Raw genomic sequence first — 18,897 nt, forward strand, 5'->3', positions numbered from 1 at the left:
TATATTTTCATGTGTACTCAGATCTTTTCATATGTTTAGCATTGCATTACCATTGCACACTCATTTAAAAATTTCTTTTCACAGCATGCACTGTAGTATAGTGTTGTGCATAATAAACAATGTATATCCATATTCATCACATGGGAACGATGATCTGGATATTTGTCATGTAGCATATAAGGCCATAACCTCTTACAAGAAAAACGAATATTATATCAGTCACATGGTTCGTATTGTTGACAAACATGGTCACAATTTGCTTCATGTTTTTCTCATGAGTGTTTTTGCCAATCTCAGCTTGATATTCTGCATGTAGTTAAAGCTTGTTATATATTAGTGGATACATATCAAGGCACATTCAGCCTTCAAACTTAGACCTGAAAAAACGACTCTGAAGTTTTAATTAAATTCGTTGGTGACTGGTAGTCTATTTAGAAAAATATATTGAAAACGGAAAAGAATATTTCTGATGATTTTAAAAACTGTTGGCAGCTGTAGATGCAAATACATGTTCAATGACAAGCTTAGATGCCATGTCTAATTAGCATAAATTAACATATGATTTATAATCTTAGTTCACATTTTTTCTGTTGTTTTGACATGAGTTTGTCAAGTGATCAAAAGGTTATTACATGTGATGTCATGGCTGTATAATCCACCGAGATGTGCTTGTATCGACTAGTACAAAGAAGTGTTATCGAGTGACAGCAGTATCATACAGGTGTACATGGACAGTAATGATTAATTAATTAATTCATATATTTCAGTTCCCTCCGCTTGTTCTCCTGGTTTCTATGGTGAAATATGTAATTATAATTGTCATTGTAAAAACAATGCAGCATGTGATAAGAACACTGGTGTTTGTCCCAATGGAGATTGTGCACCAGGATGGATAAATCTAGATACTATAGATTCAGATTGTCAACAAGGTTTGTATTTCAAATCACTGGTTTCCATGGTGAAATATGTAATTATAATTGTCATTGTAAAAACAATGAAGCATGTGATAAGAACACTGGTGTTTGTCTAAATGGAGATTGTGCACCAGGATGGATACATCTAGATACTATAGATTATGATCGTCAACAAGGTTTGTAATTCAAATCTCTATGGTGAATTGTGTAACTATAATTGTCATTGTCATTGTAAAAACAAAATAGGATGTGATAAGAACACTGATGTTTGTTCAAATGAAGATTGTGCACTGGGATGGTTATATCTAGATACTACAGATACTGATTGTCAAATCACTAATTCCTGTTGTAAATTATTAAATAGTAAAAACAATGCAGCATGTGATAAAACACATATGTGCACCACGATGTATTCTACCAATTCTTATTGTGTAGCTATAACCGACCCACAAGTAATATAGTCTATAATATATAACCTTGGGCTGTATATGTTATGCTGGATATAGTCTTAGAACATGACTTGATTCTACATCGTAAGGGCCATATAGTAATCACACACATTGGACATTATTATTCCGAACAAAGTTTGAAACAGGGACTTGTAATTCGGTCTTTATTCGTCTGTCACATTTCAGAACCCTCTTAACCTAATCCATTCATTCTTTGCATGTGTCTACTCCTTTATTTGGGACATTCGCACATGCAGTGCATTATTTATTTGGTCTAAGATGGCCGATGGCCCAAATGCATTGATACATGATATGTACCGGTTGATACTTTGGGTAGACTTTTATTTTTTTTCATTTCGTGATGATATCATTAATTCTCTGTTTTTAATGAATATTGATGTTATTTTTGGTCACAAATTTTATTTCTCAAATCTACATGACAATTACCTGGCGGATTGCTTTTATACATGATATGTAGATACTTTGGGTAGACTTCTATCAGATTTGTTCCTTTCATGATGTATCATTAATTCTGTATTTTTAGCGAATAGTTTTGTCATTATTGGTAAACAATAATATTATTGACTTTTCTTGAAAACTACCAGCCCAATCAATATCTCTGACATGCTCAGGTTGTTCATATTCAAGCTTATGTATGTCTCTTATGTCTTATGTCTCTGAAACTGAGAACTCACTGTGACTGTGTAGTGCAATTACTTGTTTTTCGATAGCTTCATGTTACTCTGGCAGACCTGACACAGTATAGAAATCAGTAAACATTAAAACTCACGCTACGTCAAATTTCATCGTTCACTCCACTCTAATATCATTCTGCGCATTTGTCTTCAGTTTTAGAATTTTGTACATTTTACCTCATCCCGTCAAGTTCTTCAAAAAAAATGATGGCTCCCTAGTTGCTGTGAAGATTATGTCCTTGTCATTTAACAACTGGCCACGGTAAATACATTTGAATATTGGCGACTGTACTCAGATTCACTCCTGGACTCTTACTGCATCAGCTATTTTGAATTTGTTGCAATAGAAAACTGACTTGTTTGAGTTGTTTTCTATCATTTTAAGATGGTAGTCCTAAATTGAAGAGCTTCTCCTATCACAAAGTCAACCCTGGTGAAGAAACATATTTCATCTGTGGAATCATTGGGAATCCTGTTGTAACAAATGATGAAATGAAATTATGGAAACTAGGTACAACTGACTTCCTGTCTCCTACTACCTATAATGATGGTGAAAAATATACTGCTGTTGGAACTTTTACTGGAGTTGTTGTTCAGAATGGTGATGTATATTTCTGCGATGCTCCAGATATTGGATTTATTGGATTTGCAGTTACTTTACAACTATATGGTAAGTTTACATATATTATGTATCTTATGTTTAAAATGAGGTAATCACAATACTCATAATGCAATGCAATAGTGTATAGTGGTATATCTTGCCTGAAAATGTAGAATGGTAATAAAAGTCTATTTAGCATGTGGATATGTCATTAGGCGTACATTTCTACCTGTTTATTAAAATATGACAACATGTGATATTCATGGTTTTAGCTGTGGTCATTAATACCACTCACCACACAATATCGTTTGACTCTGTGTTGATTTGTTTCCATGTGTTTGCCCCAGATGTAAAAAAAATAATAACGGCACTCAGAGCCACTGAGAAAACAATAATGCAAAGCAGATTATTTTATGTTTACCAGTAATTCCCACTTCAAATATCCTACAACAATGAGTATGCATCCTAAAGTAAATGTACTGTACTATATGCCATGTGTGTGTGTCCATCTGTTCCGATATCTCAAGAACCATATGTTTGTTTTTGATGAACCTTGATGAATATATGCATATATACTAATTAGTATTAATAATTGCATAATGATTAATCAATTCCTGGCTTTCCGACACATGTCTCAAGTAGTAATCATCTTATTACAATGATGTTAAATAATTTGTTCCTTTTTGGCTTTTCAACTGACATTTCAATTACTAATCAATACATTTGAGTGAAAATTGCACACATCTAATCAGTTTGGAATAATAATCTGTGCATATTAATAATCGAATTTGCATAATGATTAGTAAATTGTCGGCTTTCCCACTGATACCTCAAGTAAAAACCATTTCTTTACAATTAAACTTAATTGGTACATATATGCAGTGTCTCAGAGGTTCATAGACAGCTTTACTCAAAATTTGGTAAATAGTTGACACATAATAGTATGCATATGCCCCAGATTTTGTTTCTTTTCCGATACAAACTGTCCAATGCAAGTTGATTTTTGTTGAGATTCTTTTTTTTTGGTTTTGCAAATCTGAATCATTTTTCAATTTGGTTCAAACATTATCAATGGATTTGATCAAAAAATGTTATGATTAAAGTACATGAACGGAGGTGGTTGCAACATTCTCACAATTATTGTTATGTTTTTGTGTTCTAAATTTAAATCATCTGAGACTGAAAATCCTTCCATTTTTGTAGAACAGATGGCATAGAAACAGTTTTCAATGACTTTGGGTACTTTATATAAGCTTAGAATTTGTGCATGTACAGACAGACAATTATGTACATAAATTTATTATGAACTAAAAAACTGAATGTATTTGAAAAACATCCGTGTTTGTGATATAAGACATAGTATGAACAAGAATATGACTTAATATTAAACACCGTACTTCAAATATATAACAAATAACTTATGAAACTAACATATAAAAAACTCATATTACTGTAGATCTGCCACGATTTCAGACTAGTGACAAGCCACAAGTATCAGATAGTCAATCTGACCAGCTTACTGTGACCTGGAACAAATGGACTACTGATGATATTGGAGATGGACCTGTTGAATCTTATAAAGTATACTACAGAGAGAGTGTTGAGAGTGACTGGATATCAGGTCAAGTTTTATCAGTCAGTGATTCAAGTCAGATGAGTTATACATCAACTATCACAGGATTACAATGGTCTACTCAATATGAAATTACAGTGACTGTTAAAAGACCGGGTCCACTTGGTGAAGGAAGTAAAGACACAGCTATAACAGAAACTACATTGTGTGCAAGTATGTGGAATTTTTTAATCGTATTCTTGTGTCATTTTTTTGGAAAATTAATTACTCAAAATGTATTGTAATTAAAAGTCAAGTTGAAATGACATACAACAGTTTGGCTTTTTATACGGCAGTGTTATGAATGGTGTATTTGAGATGTGTATTGTTTGAGCAGGTTGTAGGTTATAAACGGCATGCTCATGGTAGGGGATACTGGTGAAAAAGTGTTTTTGTGACATAACAATCTCGCTTACCTGTTCGACGATATTTTCCTTTTTCTCATTTTGATGATCCTTTTTGGTGAATATTTCTGTTATTGATATACATCATCAGAAAGCTTGCATTTAGTCGCGATTACAGTCGCACATATACCAGCAATGTTTGTCTAAAGGATAACTAAATGTCAGATTTCACGTTTTTTAACACTTTCAGTTATGCAAATCGCCTGTGACTACATAGGATGTTGTATACCTTTCGGATTTGTTTTTTCATCTTCCAAAATGTGTTGCAGATAAACAATGATAAAGAATATGCAGTGCTGTATTCACATATATTTATGCGATGTGTATCAGATGTGCGGTTTTTTTTTGTAGCATGAGAATGTCTGAATAACAGATTTTTAACTAATTTTCCTTCTGTTGTACCCTCAGATTTATTATTGAAAATACCAGATTTCCATGGTAATATACACATGTATGTGAACATTCATGAAAAATGGCTTGACCAATCGATTTGATATTTTCCCCATTATGCATCTGAAACTACAGAGATATATATGCCCACACGCCGATTGTTCAATCAGCGTATATTAAAACATCCATCTGGGGTTATTGAGCAATTAGTAAAATTAATTAATGATATGTACTTCTGTCAAACTTGTTTGTCATTCTGGCATATCACGTAATCATTCAGTATTTTGAATTTGCTTTTCCTAATACAAATCTATATGTTGGATGATGATGTGGAGATGACAGGTGTGTAATATACATTTACAGTTCAATTGTATTACAGCCCCACAAAAACCAACGATCAAGAATATATTATCACCTGAGTTGAAACAACTTGAAGTTCATGTGCAGGTAAGCATTCATTGAATGAATTTGATTTTAGAAATATATTATACAAATTTGGGTCGCACCAGCCAGTTTAAAAAACTGTAATATCGATCCGAGGCCAATGCCCTCCTAATAAGTTAGACAATAAATCTTAAGTTCCACAGATTATTTAAAACTAATTATTAAGTTTTATTAATGTAAACTACGATTTACATGTAACTTGTCACAATGTCTTGCATACACATGTATGACAATTATTTATTTGTATAAAAAGTGCTTACAGCTTCAAATACATTATTTTTTTTTAATATTCAAGGTTCCCGATAGTGGTGACATAAAGTGTAAACACAACAATTTGGATGGTTACATTGATTACATAAAAGTACAGTATAGAAAAGCAGGTACACAAGATGAATATGGGATAAAACATGAAGTTTACCAGAGGAGTATGACTGGTTCAGAAGTGATCACTGTTACCGATGACTCATTACTACCTTACACAGAGTATGAAGTCGTTGTTTTACTCAGAAATGCTGATGCTTTAAGTCCTCTGAGTAATTCAGTGACTGTTATATCACATGAGGATGGTGAGTTGATTTATCAACCACAACTAGAATACATTTAGGTACAGAATAACATTATAACACAAACATTATGGTATAATAACAGCATATAAGATAACATAATGTATGTGTTTTTATTACAGTTCCTTCTAAACTACAACCAGCAGTGTATAAATTGTTGTTACATTGTTAGAATCAGACCTACCCAAATGGTATATAAACGGCCTATAACACAACATACTTTATGCGTTTGTATTACAGTTCCTTCTAAGCCTAGAAATGTAACACTACAACCAGCAGTGTATACAATTACTGTTACATGGTTAGAACCAGACCCACCTAATGGCATAATAACAGCCTATAAACTAACATATTGGAAAACTGGTGATGACAGTACTAAAAAGGATATATCGATAGATAATGGGGATTCACAACAACTCAATATAGATAATCTGGATTACCAAGTTAATTATACTGTAATAGTAAGTTACACTACTCTTTTTCTCGTAGCCATTCTTCTAAATATGATGTCAAAGAGTTTTCATCACGCATTCTTAATGTTAGTAGTGAATAGTTATAATTTTGTTTTGTTTTAAACAGTCGTTATCATACGATCATGGCCCTTCTTCACAAAAGACTTATGTAACACATGTACATTATAAAACACATATCTCATGATGGTGTAATAGGGAAAAAAACTAATACTTGTCAAATGTGTAGTGTAGCATCGTAACGTGAACTTGTTCGTATATTAATGTGAAGAATCAGCCACTTTTGGAGCCTCCGTCAGATTAAAGTCTGAGGGGCAAAGCCAAAATGTAGCTGGTAATTTTCATTAATGTACTTGTAAGAGTATATGGATATAATAACTATCAGCTATGTGATATTATTTATTATAAATAGACACATTTATATTTTGTTAATATTTATAAAACTTACTATGTATATTTGAGTATATGGTTATAGAGGGGCATGCAAGCTTGTATTCATGTTAAAAGAGATATTTAGGTACATGTATGTATATGTTATTAATTTTTACATTGTGAGCTACCTATTATTACATAAAATTATGTTTCGTTTTCAGGTATCTGCGTCCACTAGTGTTGGGGAAGGTGAATACAGTGATGAATTGAATACAAAGACAACAGAAACAAGTATGTATCATACACGAATCTTAACTATTTATTTTTACATATAGTACCTGTGTGTTTATTTGTTGCAAATATTATATACAAATCATATCATATGTTACAGTTCCTCATGAACCTGCCAGCATTGATGTACAAAGCACGACTGAAAACAGCATCATATTCAGATGGACAGATCCTACCATATTCAGTGGTGATATTTCACAATATAGAGTAAGTAATTAATGTTCATTTGGATCTAAAAATACGTTCTTATAGATTTACTTCATTCTGTACATGCTTGATTCTTGTCTTGTTATATTCTATGTCTGTTTCGATATACAAATTAGGATGGTATTTGCAGATTGGTGGGCGATTTACCATCCAGCAGGATTGAGTCCAGTAATTGGGTCTATACATATATTTATACTGCTATACATTTTGGTGCTTTCTGTAGAGTATAATATTATCACCGCTCAAATTTGAGATGACAAAACAATAACTCGAACTTATAAACTATAAAAGTATCCTTGTCTCCCTGCTGTGACATTTATTCAGCTTGGCTGCATCTTATTGTAATTAGTAATTTTCTGAATAATTTCACTTTATATTTTTATGGATGTGGTGGATGTGACACAGATGTATTCATCTTGTGATGATATCTTCAATTCCCTGATTGAAATGTGCTTTGCTAAAGCGGAGTTTATTTTATAATAGATAACATATAAATCATCTGAATCTGTTTATTCAACTACCGTGGTAGAACTGAAGGGAATATTCGTTGAGGGCAGTATTCATACACACACTTTAGAAGAATTACCACCAGGAACACAGTTTGAAATATCAGTGAGTGCAAGTACATCAAAGGGATTTGGTAAACCTAAATCAATTATCTCTGGAACTAAAATTGGTAAGTTCATCTTACTTTGTATGACTAAGTCATAATAATGTGAATGGCAACTGAAAGCTAATTTTGAGCCAAATGTTTTTATTTTCAAATTACATGCATGATCGTTCCAATGGAAGTGTCAGGCATGACATCAAGATCATTCTGACAAACACTATTCCTGCTCATATTGGAACATCAAGCTCAGCAACTTCCAACAACTAGTGCACTTACTATTATTTTATTACCAGGGTGACATATTCCAAATTATTATTTATATAGAATAATGGTCACAGGTGTGAGGTATAACTGATAGGAGTCGTTTAATGATTTATATAATATGTCAAAGTCAATGTGGTCAGATTAACAGTAATTAAAACTACATGTAGGCGAGTAACATTTAAACAAGAAAATAATTGCATTTATAGGTATTGATGTTTCTGATATTCTGGAAGAGCCTCATGTGACAAATGAACCAATATTAACAGAAACTACTGCTACCATTGATTTGAGAAAACTGAAATCAAACACAAACCTAAAGACTGACACACCACTTATGTAAGTTACATGCATATTTTAATATGATAGATATGCTAACTACATATATGATAGACACATCATTGAGATTACATATAGTATATTACATAGGTATAATAATGAGTTTGTCCCTGCGTTGTCATCGTTTCAGTCGTCTTGAACCATTCCCTATCTAAGGAATAAATGTATTATTAGTATAATATTGGTAATGTTGCTGTAGTTAAATATTATCTTCAAAACCTGTATTTTGTATGTCAAGTTTTTTCTATGCCTGCTTGAAACCTATCAACTCATCATCTAGTAATTGTTCCTAATCGTACATGTAGAGTTATATTGCAACATTCCTAGATCTGTTAAGAAATGTGAGTATCTTATATAAATAAATCTATTACTCCCCCAAAGTACGTGATTGTACGTTTTCCGCCGTGTTTTTGGTCAATATTTAATGCTGGGCAACCCTTTCCCAAACATGTTCTGCTTATATATGTAATATTGTGTTTATTATTCCACCCATTAAGTGACTTGTTCAATAACTGTTAGATATGTAAATGTTTGTCAAATATATTTTAAAAAGTGTAGATATTCAACGTTATACAACATGGCTTGTTATCCTTAGCAGCAATGCACTTTCATTATATGCCTGTACGGTATATGCTTTAGTATTGGTTGAATAATGAGCCATGCCAGTAAAATTTGCTAGTATCTCTGCACTAAATTCCTTCATTCTCTTACCCAGCATTTTTACTAAAACATTATTAAACACAAATTCCTCATTAAGAACGATTTAAAGTAAATATTATGGATGATATGTTTATGCGCAATTGTAATCTCTTGTTTATTGGTTAAGGGAATAACACATGATAGGTGGATCCTTTATACCCATTTCACGTTATTTGTCTTTATTAGACCCCATTGAATGCAAGCCTACACGAGGACTTATGTATTGAATATTTTCCGCCTTACGCCATGTTATCCGCCAAAACATAGGCTTATTCAATCTCTGTTATTTCATTCAAATTGACCTCACTAGTTTAATGATGCACATCATTTCGATTCAACGTAATTACTCTTATATGCTTTGACTGGACAAACAAGGTATTGACATCACCCGTGTTACTGAGTCTCATTTTGTTTTGCTATGTTTTTTGTCATTTACCTATTTTTAGATACCACTATTGATTAAATTTGGTATAATTGTCTTGCATATACTTTCTATGAAATTCCACTGACTGGCAGCAATTAAATTACAACATTTCAACGTTATCAATATATTCAACAAATTGAACATCATACATAATGAAATAGGATGCACACCAGTTTGCTCCATGATTTGATTCAAAATGACCAACTGGCGGCCGTGTTTCCTTTTTGTAACCTAAACAAAATTTCAGATGGTCCGATAACGATATATAGAGTATATATGCATGTTGAGCTGTTAATCATTTCAAATGACGTTCGGTCAACTAGAGGCTATTTTCTTACATTCATCAGACATGACTGGTTAGATGCAAAGTTGGTATTGTCTTCCCTCATGTTTTGGATCACAATAGCGAACTGTTGTTTTAGTTTCCTCGTGCTTCCTACCATATTACAGTTACATTTCCATCATTTTGTTTAAATATGATATAGAGCCAAAATTTAAATTGTGTTAATATTTATATTTAGTTTGGGGTTTTAATTATCTGATGACCGCCAGCCATTTATTGTCGAAAATCTCAAATCACAAAATATTTACATATTATCAACCATTTCTCAATAATGCCTTTGTCAATTTCATTTAAACTAATTTTGTGCTTTCCAACATTCTTGTTTTTTATTTGATTCAAAATGTTGGTCTTATGCATTCATAGTCAGTTATCGGGCGTGCCTTGGCATAATTGTCACAAAGACTAGATGTAATTTTGTGTTATCATAATTTAGGCACATACAATTTAGACTATGTCATTGAATTTATTTATTTATAACATGACAGTTTATATTGGGGGTACATACATTTTGACTTAAAATCTTTTCTAAAGTGTTAATTGCCTTGAGCATAATTCTTTTTTGTGTGTTAATTTCGTAACATTTCAGGAGGTATATTGTTGTTGTTGAAGAGAAGGAACAAAAAATAAAGCGGGACTTAGAAGAGAACCAGTATATCACATCATCGTTTCCTCTGAATGCAATTCCTGATCAACTTATAGTGGGTGATGGTATGGAATATAATGGTTATGACAATAAACCATTAACACCTGGACAACAATATGTCATATATGATGGGTTTGCAGTATATACTACAGGGGTAAGATAGTTAGTATATTGCAACGTCATTTCCATTACATGAAATCCCGGTTAGTTTTTTTTAAGTAGGGGAAGGTTTGGATAGCATTGGTTATATAAAATAATGAATAACATTAATATTTCCTTCGACTTTAATGCAACTGTGACTGTTACAGAACCGCTACAAGTATTGTCGGCAGTAATTCATCAACAAACTGCCCAATATTAACTATATCAGTTTCGTTATGTTTGCATTTAATTGTTTTTTTTTGTGATTATATAAATATATCAACTAATCTTCCGCTGTTCATTAATAATATACATATTTTTGGATTTTTGCTATTTATTTTGGTGCTCAATCATTCATCTCCCATTCACATTTTTATTTATTTGCGATGCAGGTAGAAGAGTTGATGTTACATGACAGTCAGCTGACTTCGTTTACAGGTAACATTCATTGTTCAGAAAAATTGTATAGTGCAAGCAGACATAACTGAAGCTGCTATTGATTCTATCTAATAATGTTGATGGTAGATTACGTTACTAATAATGCAAGTCAGATTGCGATATCCTGTATTATATTTAATGTATTCACAATTTATTATTTCTAGCTGGTGGGAACATGAATAGAATTAAAGAAAAAGATAACAATATATCCATGTTTATGACCGGTTTTGCTGTTGGTATCGCTGTTGGTGTAGTTGTGACAATTGTCGTTGTCGTATTGTTATTATATGTAATACGTCGTTTGAAATCACATAATAAATACAAAGAAAGGTAATACAATTTCACTTCAGTCAACTATATACATGTGAACATTCATTGAAGAATAACTTAACTGTGACATTATACAATGTGAACAAAATAGGTAATATTTGTATCCTTAACTTTGTTAAAAGTACTAGTATATTATGATGGCTTTGGTGCACATATAATATGAGTAATACATATGCTTGTTTTGTTTGTATATGCTGTTTAGGGACGAGAGTCACGATGATATTGCCCATGCTAGGAACGAGTCAAAAGAAATGAGAGGTACCATATTTTTTTGTCACATGCAAACAATGATATCATATTAAACTAATAAAAGGACGTATAAGTTAATGTGCAACATTGGTTGGTGCAATGCAATTACAGGTTACGGGGAGATCCAAGTAAAAGAGAATGACCCCTATCAAGACCTAGGAGACGTCCAAGTAAATAATTACGAAGAGTTGAAAATGAATGAGTACCGGTAAGTACACTAAAATATATGGTCTGCTACATTGGACTGCAGTGTGGATCACATCCTCGGCAAACTGGACTGAAGCAGGGGCGTCGATCCATTCTGAAAAGTGAGGGGGACACTTTTGTGTCCGCATAAACGGCCAATGTCCGCGCTTGCGCGAACAGGGGGTGTCTGAGAAGGGGGGACTGCCCTATGTTCCGACATCTCTATGTTCCGACACCACTATGTTCCGACACCTCTATGTTCCAACACACAGTATACTTGTGTCAAACTTAATCTGACTAGCCGTGCGTGACCTTTTACTGCCTTGATATAACCAGGATGTCCTGTGGGTTAATACTGGAAATCCAACTGTGGTGTAGTCCGGCCATGATGCTCGAAAGTCCGTGAAGGCGGGATCTTGCATAATGTTATCAGATAATTATCAGAGAATTATCAAACAATGTTGCCCATTGTATCATTCTAATACTTCGGCAATTATTTGACAATATCCATGTCTGTTGGATGTGGTTCCAACCTTAAATCCTCCAATTGCCTAACTATCGAAGTTTTAGATCGATAATTATCGGAGAATTGTTTTACCTATTTTATGAAAGTTGTACTTCGATATTCATCAGTCGCGGAATTGCAAGGTTGCCGTTTACATCCGGTAGCACCTTTCCAAGTTTATCTACATATTAATTAAAATCATTTATTTATTTATTTATTATGCAAGAGATGAATAGGCACTGCATTTAGCATTCCGTAGTGTTTGCATAAGTTTTTGAGATTGCAAAAAAATACAAAGGTTTCACACTATTATCAGGGGGAAATTCTTCTCTCTGGGTTTCTCTACACGTGCCAGGGGGGGGGGAATATCGTCTCGTCTCTCCATCGCGTCCCCTTGAGGTACGGGATCGGGAAAGTCACTTAAGCTTTACAGTCAAATAGACACACACAACGAAATACGTTTCAACTCTCGTCTTAGTCGGTCAGTCGAGCACTCTATAAGACACAGCGCCCTGGGGAAAAGTCCTTAAGACTATTGCAAGGCTGACTCAAGACTCGCCCAAGACTGCGCCAAGACTCTCCAGGACTGGACTGCGTCTGTCGTGGAGTACTCGCCAAGACCAACTAAAAGCAACTTTATTCATTTTCAAAACCGTAACCAATTACAAAGCAAAGCGTGGCCTTCAATCATACAGCCAATCACACTAAGTACTGAATACGTCATATCTTTTGATTAATCGTTCACTACATTAATAACTACGAATACTAACTGTCAGAAATAGTAGTCCAAATAGTGACGGTTATCTCGTAATTAATTCCAAATCACTGAGCCAAGTTCCGTGCAGGACCTCGCATAGGCCGAAACGATGACAGACATAACATAGCCATTCACTCGTAATAAACTAGCTAAGTCAGTCAACAGATACGCAAAAACAAATTCATCATACTTCCACTTTCCATTTCTATATTGTGTGTTTTCGGCCAACATTCCTTGTTTACCTCCATACGTTATACGTTTTCCTATCAATCTAAGACATTGATAGGTCTCAGAGAATTCCATGTTTAAAAAAATTAAACCACCACCCAGCTGTAGACTCTGTCTAGTATCAATCTAAAACATCGAGAATTATCAGATAAATAAATAAATAAATAAATAAATAAATAAATAAATAAATAAATAAATAAATAAATAAATAAATAAATAAATAAATAAATAAATAAATAAATAAATAAATAAATAAATAAATAAATAAATAAATAAATAAATAAATATTGAGAAAGCATAAAAGGACTTATTTTCAAATAAATGAATATGTCATGATTAATTCATTTTATCATAGACAGGATTTGCCCAGAAAATGCCATTTGATGATTTTGAATAATGTATAATATCCAACGTAATACTTGTACGCTACACCAATATAGCTTTAATTTGATATATAACATGATGGTGTTTGTCTGAGGTATTCCTATTTAATATGTGACAGGCTATTACGTAATTATATCTTTGTGTAAGGTTGATCCCATAAAATTCCCTTTTATTTGACGCTGTATTTATTTTTTTAAAGCTAACATATTTACCCTGATTTTCGGGAGCAAAACGGCTCAGATTCTACAGCCAAAATTCACCAAATTAATTCCCACGTTTCTGTTATGGCATGTAAATTTGACAGCCTTTTTTAAATTTTAATTGTACAGTCAATATTCTGTAACTAGACTGATCGCGCTGAACAGAGAAAAAACATGTTGCTTTGTTCTACCATGGGGAGGGGTATTTATCCAATTTTGGCTTCCGACCACTAACGTGCATATTTCCATTGAAAATATGGCACATTCTGGCCGGCTCAGAATTTATTGGATGATTGTCGAACATAAAAGTACTAAACAATGTAATTTAGGTCTCCCCGAGTACAAGTTGTCAGGGGCCCACATGAAGACTGTCAGGTACTAGTACATAGTTTACTGTTGATCTGAACGTTTGACAATAATTACAAAAAATAAATATGTTGCGTCTGAAGCTTGATAGCATACATCGCGTCTGAGAATATTGCCGACGATGATCACAAAAACACCTCCACGAAAGCCCATGACCAAAAGAGTGGCAATATTATAATCCGGCATAGTTATTTTTTGAGGTAAAGAAATGTAACATTGTGTTACAAAAGGTGAGCGTAGAATAATATTTGAAGAAGAAGAATAGTAAAGAGATAAAAACGCAGTGAAATATCAAAAACGTGTCTAAAATTTCGTAGGTGTCAGAACCTATTAGCATCTCAACATAGGGTTGTCGGAATATAGGGTTGTCGGGATATAGTTATGTCGGAACATAGGGGTGTCGGAATATAGGGATGTCGGAACATAGGGGCGTAACCCCGAGGAGGGATGTGCCCCCCTCAGAAGGTAGAAATTTTTGAAAACTGCAACCAAAATGAAGTCATTTGGTGCATACTTGGGGATTTTCATTCTAACTTGATCATTAAGAATACAGTACATGTACACAGAACCAAAGGCCTTACACAAACGCATCATCAAATGTGAATGATGAATGCAACATTTGATATAATTTAATTTCTGATATCTCTATTATTTGTTATAGCAATGTCGCCAAGCCTTCAATGCAAACACGAAAACCTAAGCCGATTGAAATCAGAGGTAAACAATGAATTATTATCATACAATAAAATACAAAGATTCAACTATATGCAAATTGATTTTTTCAATTGTGATCCATTATTGTTATACCAATTTAGCTTGAATTAATATATTTGGTATTGTTACAACTAATTGTATATTGTATTATCTGCCATGAATATTTGGATCGCAATCAATAAGAGACCAATTACTTAATACTGAACAGTATGTACGAGGGGCGTTCAATAAGTAATGCCCCTGACCCATTTTCCATAGCAGGAGATTAATGAAACTTGGCACAGTTATTAGTCTGTCTCTACATAGGAACCACCCAAAGTTATGCATTGCTCCCATCGTTTGATGCAGTTCTGGATACCGTTTTTGTAGAACATCCCCAGGTTGTTCCTCCAACAACGTCGTAACATCATCTGGGAAACGCTTTCCTTTCAAAAAAACTTTATGGGTGGGAAGAGATGAAAGTCAGAGGGTGCAAGTACAGGAGAGTAGGGGGGATATGGGAGGATTTCATAGCCACACGCCCGTGCTTTTGGTCTGGTGACATGCGAGTTGTTGACCGGAGTGTTGTCCTGCAGCAGGGGGATACCTTTGCTGATCATGCCCCGCCTCTTGATTTTTATAGCTTCTCTTAATTTCATCAAAAGTGAAGCATAATAAGCTCCTGTAATTGTGGTACCCTTTGCCAGGAAATCTGTCATCACTACTTCCTCCTGGTCCCAGAAGACTGTGAGCATGACCTTGCCAGCGGAGGGGTGCACCCTTGCCTTCTTTGGAAGTGGTGAGAACTCGACACGTTCTTGCATCTTGAAAGGTGTGAAATCCATCTGGAAACACCTTACGCATATGCACATGGTCTTAAATGGTAGTTTCCACAGACCCTGTACTAATCTTGACCTCTTGGGCTATTTGCGTCGATCTTCCAAAATGGCTGCCTCAACTTGACGGACAGATGCCACATCAATGGCAGAGGAGGGTCGACCATATGATGGGGCATCATCACCATAAATTTATTTTATTTCATCAAAAGTCTCCTTTGGTGTGCGTCCTTTCAAATACAAAAACCCGGATCACTGCGCGACACTCAACTGGCTCCATTTCACACCTGACTCAGTTCAAACACCTGTAAATTCTTTGCACATGCAAAATTTCATCTAAATTAGACAACTGGAAGTGGGTCATGGGAATTAATTATTGAACGCCCCTCGTATGCATCAAGATTTCTACATTAACATAATTTGAATACTAACATACGTCAATAACAATTTAATGTAATTATATATATATGCGCAAAATAAATGTGCATACCAATGTAATTTTCACCTTAATAAGTGTATGTGACCATATAATATTTGTATATAAATCGGCATAATTCCGCGAACGCTATTGTGTTACTAAATATGTATATATACTTTCTTACAGATCCAACTAAAGAACCACAAGGACATTATCAAGACCTTCAGAGTGTACAAGAATCTCAGTATCAGTCGCTTGACAAAATTTGAATCATTAAACGTGCATGTTAGCTATAATATTACATATTTGCAACTAGAATCTCTTGTGTATAGTAGGAAATTTTGATCACCAGCTTCGTTCTCTATTGAATACTGTTTTGCTAATTTTGTTTTTGTAAATTCTGATTAAGCTTGATGTTCATTAAGCAATATACAACATAATTTGTATCATATTGACATAGGCCTAGACATATCTAACCAGGACCCGTATTAAATTATGAAACTCAAAATAAGTCTTAACGCGCAATCTGTATTGACATGTATCGGTGTTTAATATGTAAACTCTCCTAATTAATATCTTTGCAAAACAAAAGATAGTTGTGGTCACGTGTACGTGATACATTCCACGTATTGCACAATGAAAGAAAAAAACATTTATGTCAATCAATCAATAATATGGCGCATTTATATCATTTTTATACTAAGGATGACATATGCATTCACAGAGACTAATGACTATACTAATGGATAGGTATATATCATGGTAGCACGTTGTTTCATATATACGTTTGAGCCTTCTTGGGAGGTAGTATCAGCGTGAATGGTGTAACCGAGTACCTGTATTGTATGACGTAACAATTAATATAATAACGATTTATTGTAGTGATAAACTGTATTTTTAAAACTTTTAGGCGTAGACAAGTACAAGTATTTATCAATAGTGCATGGAAAATTTATATTATTAGAAATCATTTTAACATGACGATACTAAAGGCATGGTCATATTCGAATGAATATGAAAGATTATTTTAAAACGAAATGTAGATGCAAAATAAGTATATTTGATAATTCACGCCGATAAAAATCTACTGGTATTATATTTTATTTGCACGCACCGATTGTTATCTTTGTAGTTTCATTCGATGCATGTTTGTATTTGTATTTTCTTTGTTCAATATTTCTTTCAGTTATTATAAAATCGTTTAGTGATACGATATATCTTGTTATATATTTACATGAAATGACTTGATATTATCCCGCTGTATGTCAATGCTTTGAATTTTCTTTTTAAGATAGTACTTCCTTGTCAAGTTCGAAGGTGGTTTCAATTCATCCGGTGTTAATACTGTGATGTAATACAGTTTCTCTATCCCCTTTAGTGGAAAACTGTAATAAAATCTAATCTTGGAATCTAATTAAATGAATATGTTTAATTGCCTGATGATATTGTGTAGATGATGGTGGATAAAAACATTCATTGACAGACGATGACTAACTGACTCTACTGACAGTCACAATAACTGGTGTATATTTGATCAATATTAGCAAGACCTAATTTACTTCTAAAGGCGTACATAGCTAACTCTAACACATCACGTGATATAATGCTGTGGCCCAGATAGTTGTCCACTTAGTACCGGGCAATATTATTGACAAAGCAATCACAGAGGCAATGCCTTACTTCGAGAAGGCAATGCTACTGTAACGGTGCTGTGATTGGCGAATTTTTAGTTTCATACAGGCATAATAACTCCCTCTACTGCTACTAATGTGCAGAAAGTTGCTTACATGTCACGATCCAAGAAGCGCATTACATTAGTCGGTTGGTTTTATCGATGTTTGTAAATCAGTATTTAATTGCGAGTGTTTTACAGTGATATGCTTGCCTATGACACTTATACACTTAACATTCAGACAATCCACATTTTCGTCAAAACTTTTTCGTGATTCACTGGGACGATGCTCAGAGAATATTGCCATCCGATCGGGTGTTTAGCCAAGGTGATTTTTGCAAACGATTCGTCAGTTTTGAACAAATCTGAATGAGGGCGCACATCATGAATCGATACACACTAAATAAGTGAATCCGCTTGGCCAATAAACACCAGGTTAAAACTCATCGTTGCATCTAAAATTTCAGCTTCCGTTATTCCTGCATCTAGTATTTTGGATCACTCAGTTAGTAATCTTTGTCGCAAGTATTCGTATATCGAATTACTTGTTGTCCACAAGAGATTTAATTAATTGTGAACCAATTAACGATAGAAAAAATTAGACGACAATTAGTGATAAATTTGCAAACTCCAGTGACCAGTTACACTTGGTTGGGTGACCATTTCTAATGTAATGTTCAAACTTGACACTCGTTCGGGAATTCAGGTACTGGATATTTATAGACATTTAATATCTATGAAAAGTATTGCATTTCATATCTTG

The 18,897-nt window shown here is 33.8% G+C and overlaps 1 protein-coding gene across 1 annotated transcript; it reads left to right on the forward strand.

Annotated features, from left to right (window-relative positions):
- The first annotated feature begins 888 nt into the window (after window positions 1-888).
- On the forward strand, window positions 889-17,881 carry LOC144345274 (uncharacterized). Its single transcript, XM_085503981.1, has 17 exons — window positions 889-1,090; window positions 2,444-2,728; window positions 4,116-4,445; window positions 5,445-5,512; window positions 5,805-6,075; window positions 6,313-6,533; window positions 7,136-7,205; window positions 7,306-7,412; window positions 7,896-8,088; window positions 8,493-8,622; window positions 10,675-10,885; window positions 11,265-11,310; window positions 11,475-11,640; window positions 11,843-11,898; window positions 12,001-12,097; window positions 15,177-15,232; window positions 16,649-17,881. Exons 1-17 carry the CDS (start codon window positions 889-891, stop codon window positions 16,729-16,731), a joined length of 2,592 nt encoding a protein of 863 aa, XP_085360107.1. The 3' UTR covers window positions 16,732-17,881.
- Window positions 17,882-18,897: the final 1,016 nt, after the last annotated feature.

Source organism: Saccoglossus kowalevskii, chromosome 9 (assembly GCF_978046115.1).
Source record: "Saccoglossus kowalevskii chromosome 9, keSacKowa6.1, whole genome shotgun sequence".
NCBI classification, from domain to species: Eukaryota; Metazoa; Hemichordata; class Enteropneusta; family Harrimaniidae; genus Saccoglossus; species Saccoglossus kowalevskii.

Bases quoted from the DNA above. Each gene is read 5' to 3' on its own strand.
- LOC144345274 (XM_085503981.1), top strand. From the start codon at position 889: ATGGATAAATCTAGATACTATAGATTCAGATTGTCAACAAGGTTTGTA. The intron at 2,729-4,115 runs GTAAGTTTACAT...ATATTACTGTAG, and splicing joins AGTTACTTTACAACTATATG to ATCTGCCACGATTTCAGACT. The intron at 8,089-8,492 runs GTAAGTTCATCT...TTGCATTTATAG, and splicing joins TATCTCTGGAACTAAAATTG to GTATTGATGTTTCTGATATT.